The 21,299-nt window shown below is 41.0% G+C and overlaps 1 protein-coding gene across 4 annotated transcripts in view; it reads right to left on the reverse strand.

Moving 5' to 3' along the window:
• Positions 1–21,299, reverse strand: part of epha3 (eph receptor A3) — a 411,842-nt gene that overhangs the window by 142,014 nt on the left and 248,529 nt on the right. For 2 of the 4 annotated variants that reach the window (XM_084022186.1, XM_084022185.1), the window contains exon 1: positions 1,263–1,356. The exons of the other annotated variants lie outside the window; for them this stretch is intronic. In XM_084022186.1, coding sequence (XP_083878312.1) covers positions 1,263–1,341 — 79 coding nt within the window. In that variant the 5' untranslated portion in view covers positions 1,342–1,356. Of the gene's footprint in view, positions 1–1,262; positions 1,357–21,299 lie in introns of those variants that run through there. 4 annotated transcript variants of the gene reach the window in all.

Genomic DNA, 21,299 nt, shown 5'->3' on the forward strand with positions numbered 1-21,299 from the left:
ACACTTTCCTCGGCCATCTGAGTAATTATCACGTTTTCTATTCTGAGCCGCTGCACTGCTACTTGCAATTGTGCCGCCGAGGTGGCAGACCAGTCAATATGGGGGACTAAAGTACAATGGAGAGCCGACATCAGTTCAATCATTCAATCTGTGGCAGAGAAAAACACAGAGTGAGGCTGTTATGTAGCAGCTGTCTGGGCGAACGGGGAGTAGCATCGCTCTTATTGAACTGAGAGAACAATAAAATATAACCGAGGGGCCAGATCCCGCTGTGTCCCGTGCAATCAATAAGACTATTTTAAACCTCACTGATGCTGCAGCTGCGTGCACACATGCACGCGCACAGGCACGCACACACAAAAGCGTGTGACCATACCTACATGCACGAACAGTGGGGCATCATATAAAAAGCTAGGTGGACTGCAAGGTTTATGCAACAGAAGCACACATGCAGGAGCAATGACACTTTGGAACTCTACCCACAACACACAGAGACAAGATGTGCATTTATGAGCAACACAAAGTGCACACGGGGGTACTGTTACACAAGCACACACACACACACACACACACACGCACACACACACACACACACACACACAGACTCTCATCTCTCTCAACCTTTCACTGCATGCGTCTAATAGTCCTGCAACGGCCACGGCACAAAAAAAAACACACACACACACACACACACACACACTCCACCGCTGCACTCACACACTCAAACAGGCGCACACACACATTCTCACTCTGTCCCCCTCTCAGTGATTCAATCTGTGGATGCTCTATAGCCTCTGGGTTCTGTCGTGTGTGTTTAATGCTTAATGTGTGATTAAAGCAACCTCGGGTTTGTCACAATAAATAAATAAATAAATAACTGTATTTCATGTTATTATGTGATTCACTTTTGGGATTAAAAACTGAGCTGAGGGAAATATTGGGAAATGAAATTGAAGTGGTGCATTCACGTGGAAACTCAATTAGAGATTATTAAGAGTAATAAAACGTTTGATATTTTATTTCACAAATAAAGCATAGAACGTAAAGAACAAAAAAAGGCAAAATGCGTGCATATCAGTGCAGGACCTTTCCTCAGTGATGCTCTGCTGCCGGGTTATCAGTTTATCGGTTTGCTTACTTTTTGGTGGAGTGTATTCATTTAGTGGTGCTTACAGTTTCCCAACGTTGACCATGTTACGAGGTGGAAAAGCAGGCTAAATACATTGAACAAGTTCGGCTATTCGAGGAGTCTTTGAACTCACCTTGGTTGCAGTGGCTGAAGCGAGTCACGGCAATTCCGAGAAAGAGTGCAACGAGGAAAAATCTCTTTGCAAAAGTCATGTCTGCAACATGTATCGCGAGGTACTTCATGGAGGAGAGGTAAGGTGGTCGGAGGGAAGCCGGATCATCCACTCGGTCCTTACATTCGGCCCCGCGTACGGAACAAAAGGAGCTCCATCTCTTACCTGTAGGCAGCGGCGGCGCGAGCGGATTCGGAATAAAGTGGCGAAAATATTTAAAGTGAAATAAATGTTAAAAATCAGGCAGTTGAGAAACACCTATAGCTCATAATAACTTTGCACGTTTCCCCACGGACTTCAGTCGCCGATGTTGCGTTGTTTCAAAGATTCTCTAAAAAGAAATGTCCTCGGAAACGGAGAGCGTCTCCGCGGCTCACAGAGTCGTGACGGACTTGAGGAAGCCCGCTGGTCCGGTGGTCCGGTGGTGTCCAGCCCGGTCCGCTGCAGCGGCGACGTGAGCCGGTGGACGGAGGGATGATCGGAGGAATGATCGGAGGAAGGACCGGGATGCAACGGAGGAGCAGCTGAAGCGGCGGCTACAGCGGGAGACTTTGCCCATCTGTGTAGGATGCTCGGCACTAGAGGGGGTTAGTTGACAAGGCAGTGGCGTGTGTGTGTGTGTGTGTGTGTGTGTGTGTGTGTGTTCTCAGAGGTTCAAGTGCAGAGCTTCCCAAATGTTTTTCACAAGGACCTCAGACTGGTAACAAAGACTTTCAACACGATTTTGAACCTTATCTGAGAGAACATTCTGTTACAATCTCTTTAAAATGTCCCCGGGTTGTGAAGGTTATTTTCCTTTCTGTATGTTTTATGAGTTAAATAACAATGGAGTCAATGTATGTGTAATATTTGTAATCAGAGACCAATTCAATGAATGCACTCTAACATTTCATTTATAATTTTTTTTTTATCATCTTCGATGTGTCTATTCAAATACAGGTTTATGCATTATGTTGATCTAATGTAAGACAGTGAAGCTTCTTTTACCAGCAACTAAAGGGAAGATTCACCGTCTCCTTAGTTTAACCAGTAAATCAGAAGAGCTGGACTGTGGTGATGATGTCACCTGGTGACTTCTACGTAGACAGTGAATACTGGAAACGTCCATTGGCAGCACTGGGATTTATTGGGATATTTGATTCACAACCTGGAAATCTGCATACAAAAAAAAGAAAAAACGTATTGCGATTTTTCAGTTATTAATTCAGTGCAAATTGTCCAACAGAAAACGTGTCGTCTGATGAATCCCTCACTCATGCACTGATTTTCTGCGTAGGGCCACAGATTTGATCACACATAAGCCCCGGTCCACAACGCCGGTCGTACGGACACGGCTTTCAAACTAATTCAGTCCACTGTGTGAAACGATGGAAACTCCTCTACGGTCGTGGTTGCATGTTTGAATTAATACCAAAACAAAGCTCTTTATCTTCTCTGCCCATCCACGTCAATGTAATTAGAAAATATTGAATGTGCATGGATAGGCGAGAATCTGCCATTCGTGACCCTCGTGGGTGCAGCGATCGTAAGTCAGGCTTCATTGGAATGACCAAATTAATTTTTTTAGGATGGATTTAATTTTTCCATCGAGCCCCATCAAATAGTCATATCGATGTTGAAAATCTATTATATTTTGCATACTACCTATTCAACCAGCAGTTTGAATGTGGAATAGTCACCCTAACTCAGCACGTCTCTACAACAAACTTTGTCTTCGAGGAAGTGGAGCTACGTATGCACAGTGAGCTGCTCCGCTTGCCAAGCTGCCAATGTCAGCCAAGATTAGGGAAGGTCTTCTTCTCATCTTCATGGACGTCTCATCGAGTGAGTAAGCAAACCCTCCCCAACCTGACCGGGTTAAACAAAGCAATGCTGGCTTCTGTGGCGGGACCCAGTCAATCAGGACACATACAGCTTCCTGTCAGCACAGAGGGGGTAAATACATCAACATCACAATCCGTCACCACCACTTAGCTCCCGGCCAATCATCAAACAATGCAGAGAAGCTGCCAAACGACTCCTGACTTTGTGCAAACACATTGGAGGACGGAGGGCGGTAGGGTAGAATATATTGACCACAGTTGCCCGCTTGTGTCTATTGTAGCTGGAGGGAGGCGGCACGTTCTACAGAAATGGATCAAGCTATTAAAGTCAGTGGGCAGATGTATTGCAGCTATAAAAAGATGGCTAAATATTGAAGAAAAATGTCAACTGGTGGCAACAGTGCTAGATTTGCCATTGAGGATCACGAAGAAGTAAATATTCTGTGCTCTGTCACTACTTTATACTGTTAAACTGTTCAGCAGCTTAAATGTCAGCATATATTTGTCTTTTTGCCTGAAATTGTTTATTTTCACTATACTATTACGATACTATATTATATTTTGTCAATGGTTATGAGTAAATCAACTTCTTCCGCTACTTTGGCCACCATTATTTCCACTGTGAATACATGATCTACTAGTACTCTACTTCTTCTGACATAACGACTACACTACAACTACTAAAAATGCAAAATAGAATGTATTGCTGAGGATTTAAATCCCCTCCCATGCCCGTAGAGTGTGTTCACTGAGAACAAAAAGCAAAAAGGACAAACTGTTGAGAGGTCCTCTACTGCCATCCCCGCCCCCTGCAATGATTTGGTTTCCTTTGCTGTAATGTTGGTCAATGACTTGTGACTGTAGTGTACAGGGGGACTAAGTGTGAGCTATGATTACCCGTGTCCAGAGAGAACAAGCCCCGTCCATCTGTATTCATCACAAGCAAAGAACTGGAACGAGACCACATCAGCACAACTGACAGAGACAATGAGACTTTATAACGCTTATAGCTTCACTAATGGCCTGTTCACATTAAAGTATCAGCCCATACAGAATGGCCCCACACATGGATTGAATCCAAACTGTTAAAAACATCGTTGTAAAGGAGAATTTCACCCCAAATGCCTGTTAGGATAAGAGAGAAGACGGAGGGTTGGCGAGGTGCTGCTGACCACGGTGAAAATACAAAATGTAAAGGGGAATAGACGCACAGTCGATGCAAACTTTTTAAAAATAATTTCCCAATCTTTTGATATGACAATCTTCTTGAGGGTATTGAGGGACAAAGGTGTGTCCTTAATTACATTTAGGCATTGTGGGAGAAGCACATGTAGCTTCCTGATTCATGAGGCATTTTTAAATCACTTATAAAAGCTGACATAAATGTCTATATCAACATCAGAAAAAATTAAGTCGAACCTTAAAGAACCACACTATTGGGAGAGACATAACCAATGCTATTTAACAACAGAACAACCCTGGAGGAGGAGACCTCAATGGCTAGACAATAAAAGCATTAGAAGGATTAGAAATATGTTAGACATGTTTTTTTCCCGACAAATATTAATGTCAATAAATATTCAGGGTATTGGGGGACAAATTGTCCTATAATCTTACTAGTATTGTTTTCTATGTAAAAACAAATATATTCTGCATATTTTTTTGTATAAAATGTTAGAATAATTCTCCAAAATCATTTTCTACTATTTTACATAAATATGTCCTTTTATATTATGTCTATTATATTATGTGTATGTTATATATATACATTATCATAGGTCTGTGTTCTAGTATTTCTTCTTCTAATATATTTCTAATCCTTAATGTTTTTAATGTCTACCCCTTGAGGTCTCCTCCTCAAGGGTGTTCTGTTTTTTCCCCTTAAATAGTATCAGTTAGCCTCAATAGACCCGAAGGCTCTGAATTATAAGACGTGTGAGAAAAGGCATACCACTCTAACCTTTTCTGATCTCTTAATAGCATTTCCTTTTTTCATATAAAACAGCTGGATGCAATAAGATCAGACATGCTGTCTGGGGTTGCTGATAGTCTATAGTAGGCCTAGATGTAAATGGAAAAAAGTAAGATTGAGGTAGAAGCACCTATGGGTGCTGGCGCATTCAGGGCCTATACACATGTTCATAACTAAAAAAATATCAATAAATATCAAGCCAAAAACTTGTCCTTGAATTCCAATTTATTCAGTCTAAAATAATGAATATCAACATTCATTTCAAACAAGGTGGTATTAATACGAACCATGAAACCCAGAGTTGTACACTATGACTCTAATGGAGAAAGCATAATGCGATTGTGGTGAAGCAAGACTGTATTTAAATAGCCTCTGGGGCGTCCTTCTGTGAAATAGCCTCACACATCTATACAAATTTAATTAAGGCTTTTAATCAGTTTTACATTTGTGATGTCGTGTTTAAGGGGGATACTAACGCGAATACAAGTCTGGAGGAATCCATAAACATACTTTAGTTCAAAATAAAAATGGTTAAATTTCAAAATAGTGAATATCTCAGCTCAATAACACTATTCCACCTCAAAAGCCCAGTTTAGACGAACTCGTCAGTTCAAGCCTATAAGATACAGCAATTAAACTGTCTGAGGATTTATAGAGCAGTTAAACAGTGCTCTGATTTGGCAAAATAAAAATCACACCTGAATCTCAGTGTTAATTGCATCTCCAGTGTACCGATTACAAAAAATACAAACTACAACATTGAGCCGCTTTTGCTGAATCGGCTGATAGAATTATGCACAATTCACAGACATTCAGTCAGCAGTGATTTAGTGCAGTTTAGCATATCTGTTCCCATGGCAGGAGATAGATTGCACGTCACCCTCCATAAACTTTTGAGACTCTTTTGCACCGCAGCAGTAGACCCATTTTCCTATTCTTGATTATTTCATCGGCCCTGAGGAAACATCCGGTTATCTATATGAGGCATCGTTCTGTTGCCTCTGGCGAAGATGACATTGAACATTTTCAAATGGCATAACACAAAAAAAGTGACAGTGGAAAAAAACAATTTCTATAAAACAAACCATGATTACAGTGCTTTGGAATTGCCTGCAGCAATTTGCTGTCTACATTGTCTTCTGATTGGCGTTTTCAAAATCAAGCTCGGCTCTTTGATTTACATGACCGCTGTCTGGTCTGTAAACACAGACCCTGAGGATGAAGCACAGTGGAGAGCATTAACATGAACGAGCAGGCATGGCTGGATGCATGTGCACCGACTCCGTCAGGGACTTCTAGCACATATCGTGTTAAACCAAGGGTTTATTTTTTATTGCTGCAAACAAGTCAGACAACTGCACAATTGTCATGAGGTTAAAAATAAGGCATTGAAGTGTCCCGTGGGCAGACATTTACTGGCCAGTAGGGGACAGCAGAAACAAGCTATGAACACAACACTGACATATAACTTGAGTGGATATGGCAAACTCATTGGCAAACGGTCACTTATTCACATTCTCAGTAAAAGAATAACATTAAAAATCATTCAGAGTCATGTTGGTGGACTCCCTTTAGCTCCGCTTTGGTCTCCACCAACTCCTGAGGGAAACATCTGGCTCTAGCTGCTGAACGCTCCACTGTGTTCACAAACTTGTCTCCAACTGTGTCTTTCTGCTGTTTGGTGCTGAACAGGCAGTTTACAGTGGCGTTTACAGTGTTTCTTTTTAACTGAAAGCAGCTGCCTGCTGTGGATGACAGCGACGTTATGAGAGTTGTGAGAACCAAACAAGACAGTAAAGCTTCAGGGCCGTGCACATAGCTGTGTGTACGTAGCAGCGAAGCCTGCGCGGGGCTGTGACTTTCACACAGGAGACCAATGTTCATGTCTGTGTGAAAACCAAGAGTCAGCGCTGACTTATCTCACCTTGCTTTTAATTACATAGCGTACGTAAACCCGAACCACAATGTTCCCTTAACCGACCAGAGTAGTTTTGTTGCCTCGACCTGAGGATGTTTTGTATGAAATCACTTTACGCTTTCACTATTCACAATGTGGCAGGCGCAGTTTGGCCCGTCTGAAGCAGATAACCACTGATAACACCCATTAGTTGTGATGACATTCAAAATGGCTGTGTGAGAGAGAGAGGGGTTGGTGAAGTGGTGTGTGTAAATGTAAAACTATGTTCATGTGTCTGAAATTTGTGGGGGGAAAAAACAAAACAAAATGCCACCACTGTAGCATGAAGCTGGAAGCTTTCTGAGCTAATTCTGTCTGAATTACACTTTCAAATAGTTTGGATGGGTTTGGTTCAAATGGAAGTAGGAATAGGAAGACCAGACTGGTCAATGAAATTATTTCCAGAAACTCCAATTTCATCAATATAAAATCTGTGTAATGCTCAATTTCTGTAGCCCGACTATAACAAAATAACACCTTGTGTATGTTAAATTGTAAAGTCAAGTATATTTCCGTCAATTTTCTATCCCTGTTAGGACATTTGGTACCCATAAATAATAGAAAAACAAGAGCACAAACTCTCCTACAGTCCATGACTTACCAAGTCTATCTTACTACACGTACACAGATACACTTTCATACAGTACACACTTGTGCTACACTTCTGCGGTTGCCCACCTCCATGGCTGCCTAATGGTCCATGGGCTCTAATCTGGATGGTCAGGGTGCTCATGAGAATGAGCAGAGCAAATAGAGAGAGCAGCTCATCAGCCCTGCGAGTGGCTGTGTCGGTAACCCCAGCTGTTAGAGAGACATCCGCCTATCGTTCAGCCATGAGGGAAGGAAACGGGATGCCTTCACAGGCCGGGGTAATTTTCAGGGCCTGACAGCAGATAGCTTCTCATAAACCTTTTCTTTCAGCCTCCATTACATCTCCAGATATTCGGGAGACTTTCTTTCTCTTCCCCATTTCCTGTCTTAGATAAAGACACACTATAAAGGACTATTTATTATAACTAGACTATAATACTAGATACAGTAATACTGTTTTCAGGGTAGAATTAGCATAACAAAAGTATGCTACATAACCATTGAGAAAGAACAATTGGTTATGAATTTGTACAAAATGATGGACACCTTTTAGTATTTGTGAATATATATATAGTTGAATGGATATTGCGGAATATTTTCTTTCATTAAAAGAGTTCTGAAAGGTGTCTGGAAAGAAATGTATCACCGTTGTCTCTAAATTCAGTGTTCTCTAGTCGAAACAGCATATAATTTTCTCAGCGGAGTGCCATCAGCAAGTCACTTGTCTTGCTTATTATACAACCAAACAATGAAAGATACTCAACCAATCATGTTCACAGTACAAATGCAAAAAACGCATTCCCACTGGAACCGCTAGCGTTCATAATCATCATGAAGCACAACATTATTATCAGCCGCTGCACATTTCTGCGTGCGTGTTTTGGGTGTTTCTGTTACTCTTCAGACAGGTCCTGTAATTACACTCAGCGGTGATGCAAGATGGCATTCAGCCACTTGACAGTTCCTGAAACCTGCCGCCACCCCACTCTCAATCCCCCAAAATTTCCATTAGTAATTGACAAATGGATGGATTAATGGTGTATAAAATGATCCATCCATCATAGGGGCTAAATGGGGTGAGAGAGCGCCACTCTGTCAGACAAGCCTTTTTAGAGCCTGGTTCTCATGACCTCTGTGTAACCAACACTGTTAAGGGTGTCTATAGTTTTCCTGCTATAAAACAACAATTTCTGCAAAAAAAAAAGAAAAAAGAAAAAAAAACTGCTGTTATAAATTGTAAGGTAATTGAATTAGTACGGAAAGTAATACTGAGTACTAATGGAACAGAAATGTACTGAACTGGCAAATACATTTGCAAGTCATTTAAGATACTTCTCCTCTAGGTAGAATGTGCCTTAATTTCCATCAGGCAAAAGATAATTTATTTAACGTCAATGCACAATGTAAGAACATTACAATTAGAAGGTGGCCCCTTGCACTCTTTATTTCTACAAAATCTTGGCTGCTAATAGTTTCTTCATAATGTGCAAGTAAAAACGTGAAAGAAAATTATGATAAATGCTGACTTGCAAACTATATGTGGTAATACTAAATCTATGATGGATTTGATGGTTTGGATGGTGGAATAATCAAAATATTCTGCATATTCGAACACCTGTGTGACTTCCTGATTTGGAAATGACATACTGCGGGTGATTTAATTCTTGGGTGGAAGTAAATACATGTAACTTGGCCGTGCTGCTTTAAAGTGTGACTAATACTTTGTGATTCTGTACCGTTTCGTCTTTGTGTGTTAGATAAAATCATCCGGACAAGGGCATCAATACCTCTGTATCAGCACTGTTACACGGTGATTTGATGGATTCTGGGATAATTTATCGTACCTTTTTAAGATGCCTGTCCATTCCCATAAGCCCCCCCTTCTTTTTTTTCTTTTTTTTAGCAAAATTCCAATAACCTAAGGGATTATAGGGACACGTCCAACTCAGTTAAATCAATGGCAGGCGGGGAGATAAACAATGACAAGGCAAAAATCATGTGTCAGTCACGGACAGGTGCAGGTTTGAGTGTGTTCATGTGACTGAGTGCAAGGATGCAGCCGAGCATTTGTATATATACCGCTACTGTAGTGCCAACATGCATGTGTGTACATGTGTGAAGTCAAAAGCCCCACTAAGTGCTGGAGTCTGATAAATAATGCAACAGCAATATGTCTGCTGCCTGCCGCTGCTAGATATAGAAAATATATAGTTATCACATAACCACACAGTGACCACATGTGGTCTCTGCAGAGGGATTATCATTGTAAACCAATGTACAAAATATAATGACAATTACATGAACTAGTGTGCACAAAACACTTTTCTTGCTGACTGGCATCACTACAGGTTTGTGCTGCTATTAATGTTTGTTTAGCTGGGCTTTCTTCAGGCGTTGACACACAGCCAAACACATTTGCAGACCGGACATATTCAATAGGTACACTGTTTTCTTCAACACTGGGGCTCCTTGGTCCGAACCAAGATGACAGACCTTTATTACCACTATAATCTAGAAAAGGCAGAGATCATCAGATCCACTCCTTCCGTTCATATCTTTCACAATAAAAGCCCTTGACAGATACAGTACACTGCATAACTGTTAATGAGAAGGCACAGAAACTCGCTTAGAGCATTTTACTAATAGGAACCTTTTGCATATTAGTATTTTGTATTTTAGTGATGTTTATTCGTCGTACCCTCAGTGTGTAATGTCCTTTAACTCCTTTGGAAGCTGACACATATGACACACATAGTTTTCTTACAATTATGGAAGCATCAAAAAGGATGTAGGTTGTATGAGGACGGGGCTATTTCAGAGGACGTCTAGGAGTAGTCAGACTTGAAGAGCTGTCTCATTAGGCTAATGCGTCAAGTGTAAGGAAAACACTTCTCAGTAACTTCCCCGAGAAGGAAGATAAACATCAGACCACATGAAATCTTTTAAGCCACTTAAATACACTTCTCACCAGGGTGCTGCTTAATTGAGAGCAGTGGCAGAATTTATGAATGACCTTTAAGTTTGAGTGATTTCGATTTGAGGACTTTACGCCCGCTCTTATTAAATCTTTACGAAGTTTTGTCCTCAAAAGAAAGTATCGAAACTTGAAATAATATGTTCACTTCATAGCACAAAACAAGAAAAAAAAAACGACTAATTTATATACAGTGAGAGGACTCTTACCTTTTGATGAGCAGGCAAGTAAACTGAGTATTGCTGCAAAAATGCAAATACGCAAGACTATAAAGGAACAAGTTCAGAGTAAACATCCGATTCCCCTTTTCGAAAACTTTTCGAAAAAACTAAGAAACCCATGCACTGCACATTCTTTTGAGAAATAAAGCCTTCATACAATGTGAGTCAGCCCTTCATCAAATTATTTTTACAAAGATGGCTCTTGGTTATTTTACTGCATTTGCAGACTTTATTGATAGACATTTTGTGGCTTTTTGGTAAGTATACAGTTTTATGAACTGAAACCATTCAAGTAATCGTGTAAACATACTTAACTACTCAATAGCAGCCTCTATCTTGTCTGCAGTGGATGCCATCTTTCCTCTCCTTGGTTCTGGCGCACAGCTTGACAACATTGTTAGTCGTCCGCATGGAACTGATTGGATCAACTTCTTTTTCATCCAAGAAACCGCCGTTTCATGTCATGAGTCAATGCAGTCAACTCGGTGGAGAAGGGCCGATTTAAAAGTCTGGAGCCTGGCAAGTGTGATGTTGCTGCATCAAAACTTTGAGGAGGTGAATCAAATGGAATCTTTTATCAACCCTCTGATAATAAACAACAACAAGTTTGCTTTTTATTCCACAAGTCGCACATTTAGAAAAGCTCAAAAAGATGATAACACACTGGCTAACATTGGTCCTCCTGCAAGGGTAGTTAACCAAGTTCAACCAGCACCATTACCAAAAAAAAACATTCTGCACATGTTCTTGGCTTGCTGCACAGATGACTTTGACTTGCTTGTGCACTATATTTGATCAACAACAGTTAGGAGAAGGAGCCGTGGCAGTTGCATTTGAGTCAGATAATGATTTTGTTTTTTCATCAGTCTTTTAATGAAGCAAACTTTAGCCCACGTTTAGGCTAACCAGGTGATGGTTGCAAGGCCATTTCTGCACTCCTATTGGTGTTACATAACGTTACGATAATAAATCAAACTATACACGCCAGAGGAAATACGTCATTGCCCAACTGGCCTGAGACTCGGGAGAAATTAATTCCTAAAATCGTTCCCAAGGCCCTATTCTGGTTGCCCACAATGCCGTTATTGGGCCCCTATCAAAAATAACCTGGACCCAAACTCTGCACACCAAAAGAAACGTCCGTTTCTCGACTTGGCTGAGACTTGGGAGGAATGACGCCAGGCCAGATATACCGGCATGATTCTGGCTGCCGACACTGCCATCATTGGGTAGTTTTAATTATTACCATGCCTTTGTCCATTTCACAGTTTCCATTTTCTCCCCACACCGCCCTTCTTATGGACTGAACACGAGTGAATAATCAGCTTGAGCTATTTTCTTCATGTTAGCATTATGGCAGCTGACGTGGTAATTGCAGCCTTTCAAGGAGGATGGGAGTGTACAGAGTAGAGTGTAGCTACTCAGAAAGCTACTGCCTTATTTAAGATCTCTTCACTTGCCGGAATCTCTGCTGTCACAGCATATTCACCCTCACACAGCTGCGCTCACACACGGGCACACAAACAATGGTCCCAATCAAACGGTTCCTTAGATTCAAAGCTAATTTTGTCGTTGTTGAAGACAATACCATCAGATAATACGGAATCAGCTACATCCACCTTGTAGTTCATCCCATCACTTACATGTTAAGCACTCTCAAGTCTTGGAATAGATAACAGATAGTGTAGTGCCAGACAGTTGCGAAGCCCAAGGCGTTTTCCTATAATTAGCACCACGAGGCAACCATAGTCTGTACTCTTCATTTCTTTACACCCTGTGGCTGTAGCGACGAAGCTCTTACTACTTCAATGAGACCACTGATAACACACAGCAGTAGGGATTGGACAATAAAGGATTTTATTGCGGATCACAATGAAAAAAAGCACTCGCAATGATCATAGTGAATTTCCATTGCAATAATTAGAAATTGTGTAATCTTGTGTAATCGGAGGTAATATCAGATTTAAGGTGGAAACCTTATGTAACGGGTTGAATATTGTGTCACATATCTGGCAATGATGTTTGCCATGAATTTCTAAAGATCAATACCTTATGAATTCATATTCTTATATTTGTTACGGCTCAGTAGATTTTTACTGGTGAAGTTAATTGCCATTAAACAATCAATTAGCAGCTGTGCAAACGAGGATATGCACAGCCCTGTATGCGCAGGGACAATCACATTGTCTATGTCACACATGCCATTCTTGCACTCCGGACTGGTTTTCAAACAATCTGACACAGTTGTTCAGTGCGATCCCTGCAGTAATCAGAAATAGCAGCACTCTCAAGTGATGGGTTTGATTTGTTCCAGAGTAGAAGGCTTCCCTTTGCGACGGTTTGCAATAAAATGGTAGGTAGGCTATGGCTTCTTGAATAGCAAATATGCAAACTTGACCTTTTCCCCTGACAAAATTGATTAATTGGAGGCCTGCATGGATGGGTTTGATGAGAGCAGCCAAGAAGAATCATGGATTTGTTCTGGCCCGCAAAGAATGGCTAGATGGTCAAATATGCATATAGTGTATGTTTTGTGAGATTTACTTTAAAAAAACACAAAGGGCATATTTTTCCATCCATCTTTCCCAAAGTCACATAGCCAACAATTTGACAGCAAATTAAAAACCCAACACATTAATATTATGATAAAATGATTCAGTCATTGTTTTTAAAAACAACCATTAATTCCCAATATTTAATTTAGCTTCACACTTGCATTTAGACAACATATATTTTTTTTCCCTTTTTATTGGTATTGCACGCTTTGAATTTGCTGAGCCACTGATGGGACTTTGATGAAATTACCTTTCTGATAGACTGATAGTTTGTGGTAATGTGGTCCTGCAAACACATCTGCACATTTGCATTTAGCCTGACCAAAAATAAAATAAAAGCCAATCATGTAATAACCACTTATGTTTGCCTGAGAAGAGAATGAAGCCACCCTCTGTATGTGAATCCAGGCTTCTCCGCTCTTTGTCTACATAGCTGGGCTTTTAGGGAATGTGCACGTGAGCGTGTCCCACTAGCAAGCTCTCATCTGCTGCTCTGAACTTCACTCGATGATGAAGGCCATTGCAGCTGATAAAACCGTCCTGACTGACAGCATCCCCACAAAAACTTAGCACCCACACTCTGGTTCTCCCTCAGGTAGACACGGTTAGCTCCACCAGCACATTTGCTGCTTTTTGTGCTGTTCGCACGTTAGCTGCTAGATGCCGGCTCAGCCGCTGAGAGAGCCACTGAGAGGCAACCAATATCATAATGAGGAGGTGAAAATTAGCAAAACTCAAAAAGTTCTAAATTATGGGTGTGTTCATTTCCCATTGACAGGTATTTTAGTTGATTTTAGTTTTATACGTAAAGCATAATTTCCAAACCAGCGTTTTTAGTAGGCTAAGATGACAGTAACGGTATTTTACATTTACTAACGTTTTGAAAGATCATCTTTATATATCATTATATGGTATTTATCTTTTGTAGACCCGAATTTAATCAAATATATTGCTTCAAAAAAATTGCCAATGTAACAGCATGAACAAAAAAAAATACACTTGTGAATGATACTGATCATAGCGCTGAATATACTAAAATCAGTTTAAATGAAAAGGACTGTGCTCCAGTCAAACAGATACTGAGAGCTGCTAGATCAAAGACCAACATGCTGGAGCATTTGCATATATTGACATTAAAATTAAATTGAATGAGATGCAGTTTTTATTTTTTTTTTAAATGAAAGAAGGTTAAATTAAATGAATGTATCTCTCTTAAAATGTTTAGTTATTGAAGATGAGAATCCCAAAAATTATAGAGGAGGGAGAAAAAAAGATAATTCTATTCAATCACACAGCTCTTTGGTCCAGAACTTTGATTTTTATTTTTCATAATGCAATAATAATTATCATTAAAGACAATGTTATACACTGCAATCATAAGAAGATAAAATGTATTTATTATGGTTTTGAAAAGGGGAATCAAGCTCTATCCTGCATTAATGTGTGCCGTCATTATAAAAGTATTGTGAGCTTTTGTCACTATAACATGGAGTTAAGAAAGAGTTAAAGAAAGCAATTAGCTTGGCAGTAAAAAAAGGAAATCCTTCCATCTGTTTTCAACTCAGACTGCCATCCAGTGTGTGTGTGTGTGTGTGTGTGTGTGTGTGTGTGTGTGAGTGAGTCAGTATACTCTCCCCCTGCTGTCATACACGTTGATGGACCCTGACCAATCATATCCTTTCAAGCAGGGTCACACATAAACAGGCCTGCACTCTAAAAACTAATTCAGGGGATCTTTAGTCATAACTTAAATATATATATTGTTGTGAAATAAAAAATCAAGTTCTGAGATACTGTTAGACTTTTTACTTGTAATTGTTATTTTATTGAGCTTGGATGACACACAAATTATGCCTATTGATTCAATATACTATCATGACTTGTCAGAGTTTAACATTTTCAGTTAATCAAAAAATAATTTAATTTTAAGTTCTGTTAATGTAAAATACAATTACAATACAACCACAGTTTCCCTCTCCTGCAATGCACGCACGGGCATGTTCAAGACCAGACGAGTGACCACAGCTGAAACTTCATTGAAGCGTTGTGGTGAATGGTAAGTAATTTTATGCTTAATTACACATATTTGCATTCGCTCAGGATTCTGTTGGTGATAGCCTACTATAACCGAATACCGAAATCTGGAAGTCCTTACTCTGAAATTTGAGCCGTGTTGATAGAACAGTCTGTGTGCCGAGGTAAAGTTACGCCAGGGCCTGTCACTGACTGAGTAGGCTTAAATGCGCCAAGTAGCCAGGGAAAACGTTTTGGCAAGCTAATTTAATATGGGATTACCCATTAGCCACCGCTCCGGTTAGCATATAGGCTAGCTACGTTTATAAACTACAAGTAGCTACATCATTTACTTTCGCTAGCTGACTAACAAACTAGCGCACAAATAGGTTGTGTGTTAGCGAGTTATCTTTAGTATTTCTTCTAATCTGAATCATAGTTTAATCATGTCTAGCTGACGTTAGCCAGTTAGCATAATGCTAACTGGCTAACGTCATAATAGCCACTGCTTGCTAAGAGGCTAGGGCTCCATTTTAGCTTGTTGATTTGGCCTGTTGCTACACTATTTGTTCAGATACTTTGCTCAAAACCAGTCGGCGTTATGTAGGGCCCTATGAATTCAGTTTTATTTTTTCCTCTCATTGTTTGTTGAGAATTTATTTTGAAGAACCATATTTCATTTGTAAAGGCTTGATTATGCTTCCGCGTAGTGATAACGCAACGGCAACGCAACGGCCACGCAGTTGCTTGGAGACAGTGATGGTTCTGCGTTGGGTTTACGTGTCGAAATGCAATTCAAAGCCACACCGGTAAAGGGCGCTATGGTTTTTGTAAAGACTGACCGACCGACTGAGACTCTTGGCGTATATCGTCGTAGCCTCGTTATAGCGTATTTGTTTACTTTCCGGCTTTAAACGTCCACAATTTTTCAGAACTTGGTGTTTTATTTCTTTGTGCAAAAGCAAGAAGGTGCAAACAATAAAACGAGGTGAAAACAATAAAAGTAGCCTTTTAAAAGTTTAAATGGCGGTGTTTATGAGTGGAAACCGGATAGCGGTCTCCAGCGGATGTAGTTAGCGGACCAATCACAGCCAAAGCCGCTGCGTTGGCGTTGCGTCGCCTCGACGCGCGTCGAGGATTTTTGGGAGGCACACGTCAGGCCCTTGCGTTGACGTAAGGGGGGTCCGCAAGGACGTAAGGGGTCCGCAAGCTCCCTTGCGTTGTGTCGACGCGGAAGCATAATCCAGCCTTAAGGGTTAAAACCTCTTCAACCCGAGCGCCCCTGGTACCGGGGGCAGCTGCGCATGTTGCAACACACAACATATAAGGGCATGCTAACCATGTAGCAACATATTCATGCAGCATACCCTCTTAACGGGAAGAAGCTCAGCTACAAGCTCATGAAAACCATTTTCACCTAATCGAAACACAACTCCGACACCAAGCATCTAAATGAGCACGGAGAAAAAACATGCTAACGGCGCATGTCCGCAAAACTGCCGCTAGCGATTACGCTACTTCATGCTAACGATACAAACAGCATGTCATATGAAAGCTGGGACTCTACAGATTCCAACGGTATAAGTCTCATCACTCTACGCCCCAAACTCACTGAAACAGCAGCCGAAGAAGAGCAAAAATACACATCACTTTATACAGACATAATCATGAGTTATGTCTTACATTTGCTGTTTTGTGATTATAAGTTGTGTTCAAGTGCATTACACAGCCTCCACCGGCTTATCCAATGTATCTGTGTCACCTTGAAATGATTCCTGACGGTTCAGGAAATGTTTTGGTTCCAGGAGGAAAGAAAATACAGTGTATTTGCCGCTGCACCGGCATCTGCCCCGCCCCCTCAGCCGCAGCCTCAGCCAGGGCCATCAGTTGGCGGATAGTTTTTGTTGTCATGGAGATGGAGAACGCACCTCGATCGTAATGGCTCTGACGGGTCGATAGAGGTGTCAATCATATATATATACATATACATACATATATATAATCAATATATATATAATCAATATATATAAAAAAATAAAAAATATTATTAAATCTGCTCCAGTTGGAGTCAAACTTCAGTTCCTTTGTATGGTTCCTTTTTGAATGGGAAAATGTAGGCTATATAGGTCTGGTTGATTTTTCAGAACAAAGCCAAAACAGTTTTTAGAACAGTATCTAGATGGGTGTGCCCAAATGGCTAATTTCCGCCTGAAAAATGTCTCTACTAAAACCTCTCTAACTTTGCTCTGCTTTACTTTATTAGCATCAGTCTTGGCACAGGTAAAGTTCAGATTTGTTGTTATTATTTGCTGGAGGTTTTGGGCTGCAACTGCATGATTCAAAAGGGGATATTCACTCTAAAAGTGTACAGTTTTGTTAGGCGGAAATTAAATCTTTCATTTATGCTGTGTTCCATCTTCATTTACTCTGACACAGTAACATCTATACTAATCCCTACTCAGGTCTTCAGTCACTTTGCTGTGTGGACAAAAAACTCTCCATCTTCTCCTGGTGTCGTGGACCAAGGCGTTGAGACGTGGTCAGCCTCCCAGGACAAACTACACATCATCTTCTCCTTCCCCTGAGGTGAGGAGTGGTCTGAGTCCATCTACAATTAGTGACGATGACACAGGTGAAACTTATTTAGTCACTGTATTGAAGAATCACAAGTGAAATTGAAAATACTGTCTTGTGTGTGTGCGTAGGCATGGCTTTTTGCCGTGATCCAGTATCCTGGTGTCGTGGAATACGGGGTTGAAATTGAGACGTGGTCAGCCTCCTGAAGTGTGACGAAGTATGGAGTGAGACAGAAACATCAAATATGGATTGGCCTTGCAAAATCTGTAAATTTGCGACCCCTACTAAAGACGAGTTGTTGAAACATTATAGGTTACGTCATATCCGCGGTGGGCAACCTCTGCCATGTCCTTACCTGGATTGTTTTTGTTCATTTAAATCATGGGGTAGCCTGAAATCACATATATCAAGGAAACACTCAACTCACCCAACAAGAGTGAGAACCTCTGAAATACTCAGTTTCTGTTGCCAGTTCTGTAATGTAGGCACATTGTCCACTGAAAAAGAGTATTTTGAACACCTTGGTCAACATTTGAAAAAGCAAGAAACTGTCACCTGTGTTTTCAAAAATTGCGATTTCAAAACTAATATCTATGGAACCTTTGCTTCGCATAGAAATCGCAAGCATACTCCCCACTCATTAGATGAGTTCAAAGACGACGTGATAAAGTGGTATGAAAACCCTTCACAAGCAGATCAGTGCAGTGATGGAGTTAATCAGGAGGGTGAGCAGTCTGATATTGATGAGATTAGAGATGATGATGTAAGAGTATTGCCAAAGTTGATTGAAAGAAGCTTGGCTCATTTAATGTTGAAATTAGAGAGTTCCTTTCATGTGCCCAACCAATGCATTGATGAGCTTGTAGAGGAGTTGCATTTTATTTCTCATTCAGCCTCTGCTCCCATCATGAAAGACATTTTACAGTCTTGCTTGAAGAGACACAACTGTGAAATTGATGAAGCCATTGTGTCTGAAATGGTGAACGGCATTTGTGATGCTAACCCTATTGGCTCTGCCCTCCGTGATGGTGGTCCTCTTTCCTCTGCCTTCAAAAGAAGAAAGTATTTTAAAGAACACTTTTCTGTCATTGAACCGATTGAGTATGTTCTTAGTAAAGAGAGCAGCTTCCAGTATGTCCCCATTCTAAAGTCTTTACTTCAGGTTTTTAGCAAGAAAGATATACAGGACCTGATCTTGAGTGAGGCAGAAGCTCAGAGAACTGTGTACAAGTCATTTCATGACGGCACCTTTTACAAAACCAATGAGCTGTTCTCAGGAAGTGACCTTACCATTGCTCTCAATCTCTATGTGGATGACTTTGAGATATGCAATCCTCTTGGTACATCCAGGAAAAAACACAAAATCACAGCTGTGTATTGGGTGTTAGCTGATGTCCCCTCATTGCTCAGATCTGAACTAAACTCAATCTTCTTAGCAATTCTGTGCAAGGCTGAGGATGTGAAGAGATTTGGTTACAATGCTGTGTTGGAGCCACTACTCAAAGATCTTGTGGTCTTAGAGGAGGAAGGACTGTATGTTCCAGCATTGGGCAGAAGAGTCAAAGGCACAGTGTTTAGTGTGGTTGCAGACAATCTCGGTGCCCATTCTTTGGGGGGATTTGTTGAGAGCTTTTCCAGTTCACACGTCTGCAGATTTTGTCTAGGTGAAAAGTCACAGTTTCAAGATGGAGAAGTGAGAACAGGGGCATTCCCACCCAGAACGAAAGAACAACACGCACTGCATATTCAGGCTGTACAGGAGAATGATAGTTTGATACATGTGTATGGAGTGAAGAAACAGTGTGCACTGACAACAAAACTGAAATATTTTGATGTTTTGTCTGGGTATCCGCCTGATGTGTTGCATGATCTCTTTGAAGGTATAGTGCCCCTAGAAATAGCACTGTGCCTCAGAGTGTTCATTCAGAATAAATACTTTACTCTTGAAGAGCTGAACAAAAGCATCAAAGAGTTCCCCTATAAATGGTCAGACAAAACCGATGCACCACAGCCTGTCCCTGTGAACTTTGCCACACGGAAAAGTGTGGGCGGCAATGCCCACGAGAACTGGACTTTGCTGCGACTCCTGCCACTCATGGTTGGATCGAAAATCCCTGAAGGTGACCCAGCATGGGAAGTGCTTCTTGTGCTCAGAGACATTGTTGAGCTTGTTGTAAACCAAGTCCACACAGAGGAGACCATTTGCTTCCTGGATAGTAAGATATCTGAGCATAAACACAGGTTTCTCATGGTTTTCCCAGAGCAACGCCTCATCCCAAAACACCATTTCCTGGAACATTATCCAGAACTGATCAGGGCTTATGGTCCTCTGGTGTCACTGTGGACAATGCGGTTTGAGGCAAAGCACAGCTTTTTTAAGCGTGTTGTAAGACATACTCGTAGCTTTAGAAATGTTCTGCTGTCACTCGCCATGAAGCATCAGTTGTTGATTGCTTATAAGCAACATGATTCCAGAGCTGTCAGACCTCTACTACAGGCTACAACACTGTCTACAGTGGACGTTAGTGTGCTGAGAGAGGATATCCAAGAAGCACTGCAGGCTAAGTTTCCTGGTGAGACATGTGTCCAGATAGCCAAAAGTGTGTGTTACAGGGGCACCAAGTACACCAGTGGAATGATCTTGGCTAATGGTTCCACTGGTGGTCTGCCAGATTTTGGGGAGTTGATCCAAATTGTGGTTGTGAAGGGCAGCGTTGGATTCATTGTGAAAGGTCTGACTGCTTGGTCAGTTGGGCATCTGAGGAGCTATGTGCTTGAGAAAAACGGTCCTTTGAAAGTCATAGAGCCAGCTGAGCTATCAGACATGTTCCCCTTAATATCTTACATCTTTGGTGGAACAAGCATTATGACTCTTAAGCGCAGCATTTATGTTCCATAGATGGTGCCCAAACTTTGTGGAGATTTTCAGATGAAATGATACAAACTCGCATATCGCAGTCTTCCTACTGTGTTCAGACTTGGCATATACAGTAAATGTGTTCCTGATTTCCATACCTACAGGTCAAATATAATATGCTCTTAACATTATTCACCATTTAGCTGTTACTAAAAATTACTGAAACATGTCAAACATTTTGTGTACAGGTTGCATAATGTCACAACCGGCTCAACTCCGAGTGATCCTTGCGGATCATGATGTCCGTAAAGTTGTACTACCATCTGGAATCCCTGAGACAGTGGATGACCTTCACTCAGTCATTCGTGATACATTTTCCATTGCCAGAGACTTCGGTCTTCACTATAAGGATGTTGATTTTGGTGAGTTTTTCACCCTTTTTTCTACAACTGACCTCA

Source organism: Eutrigla gurnardus, assembly GCF_963514095.1.
Source record: "Eutrigla gurnardus genome assembly, chromosome: 12".
NCBI classification, from domain to species: domain Eukaryota; kingdom Metazoa; phylum Chordata; class Actinopteri; order Perciformes; family Triglidae; genus Eutrigla; species Eutrigla gurnardus.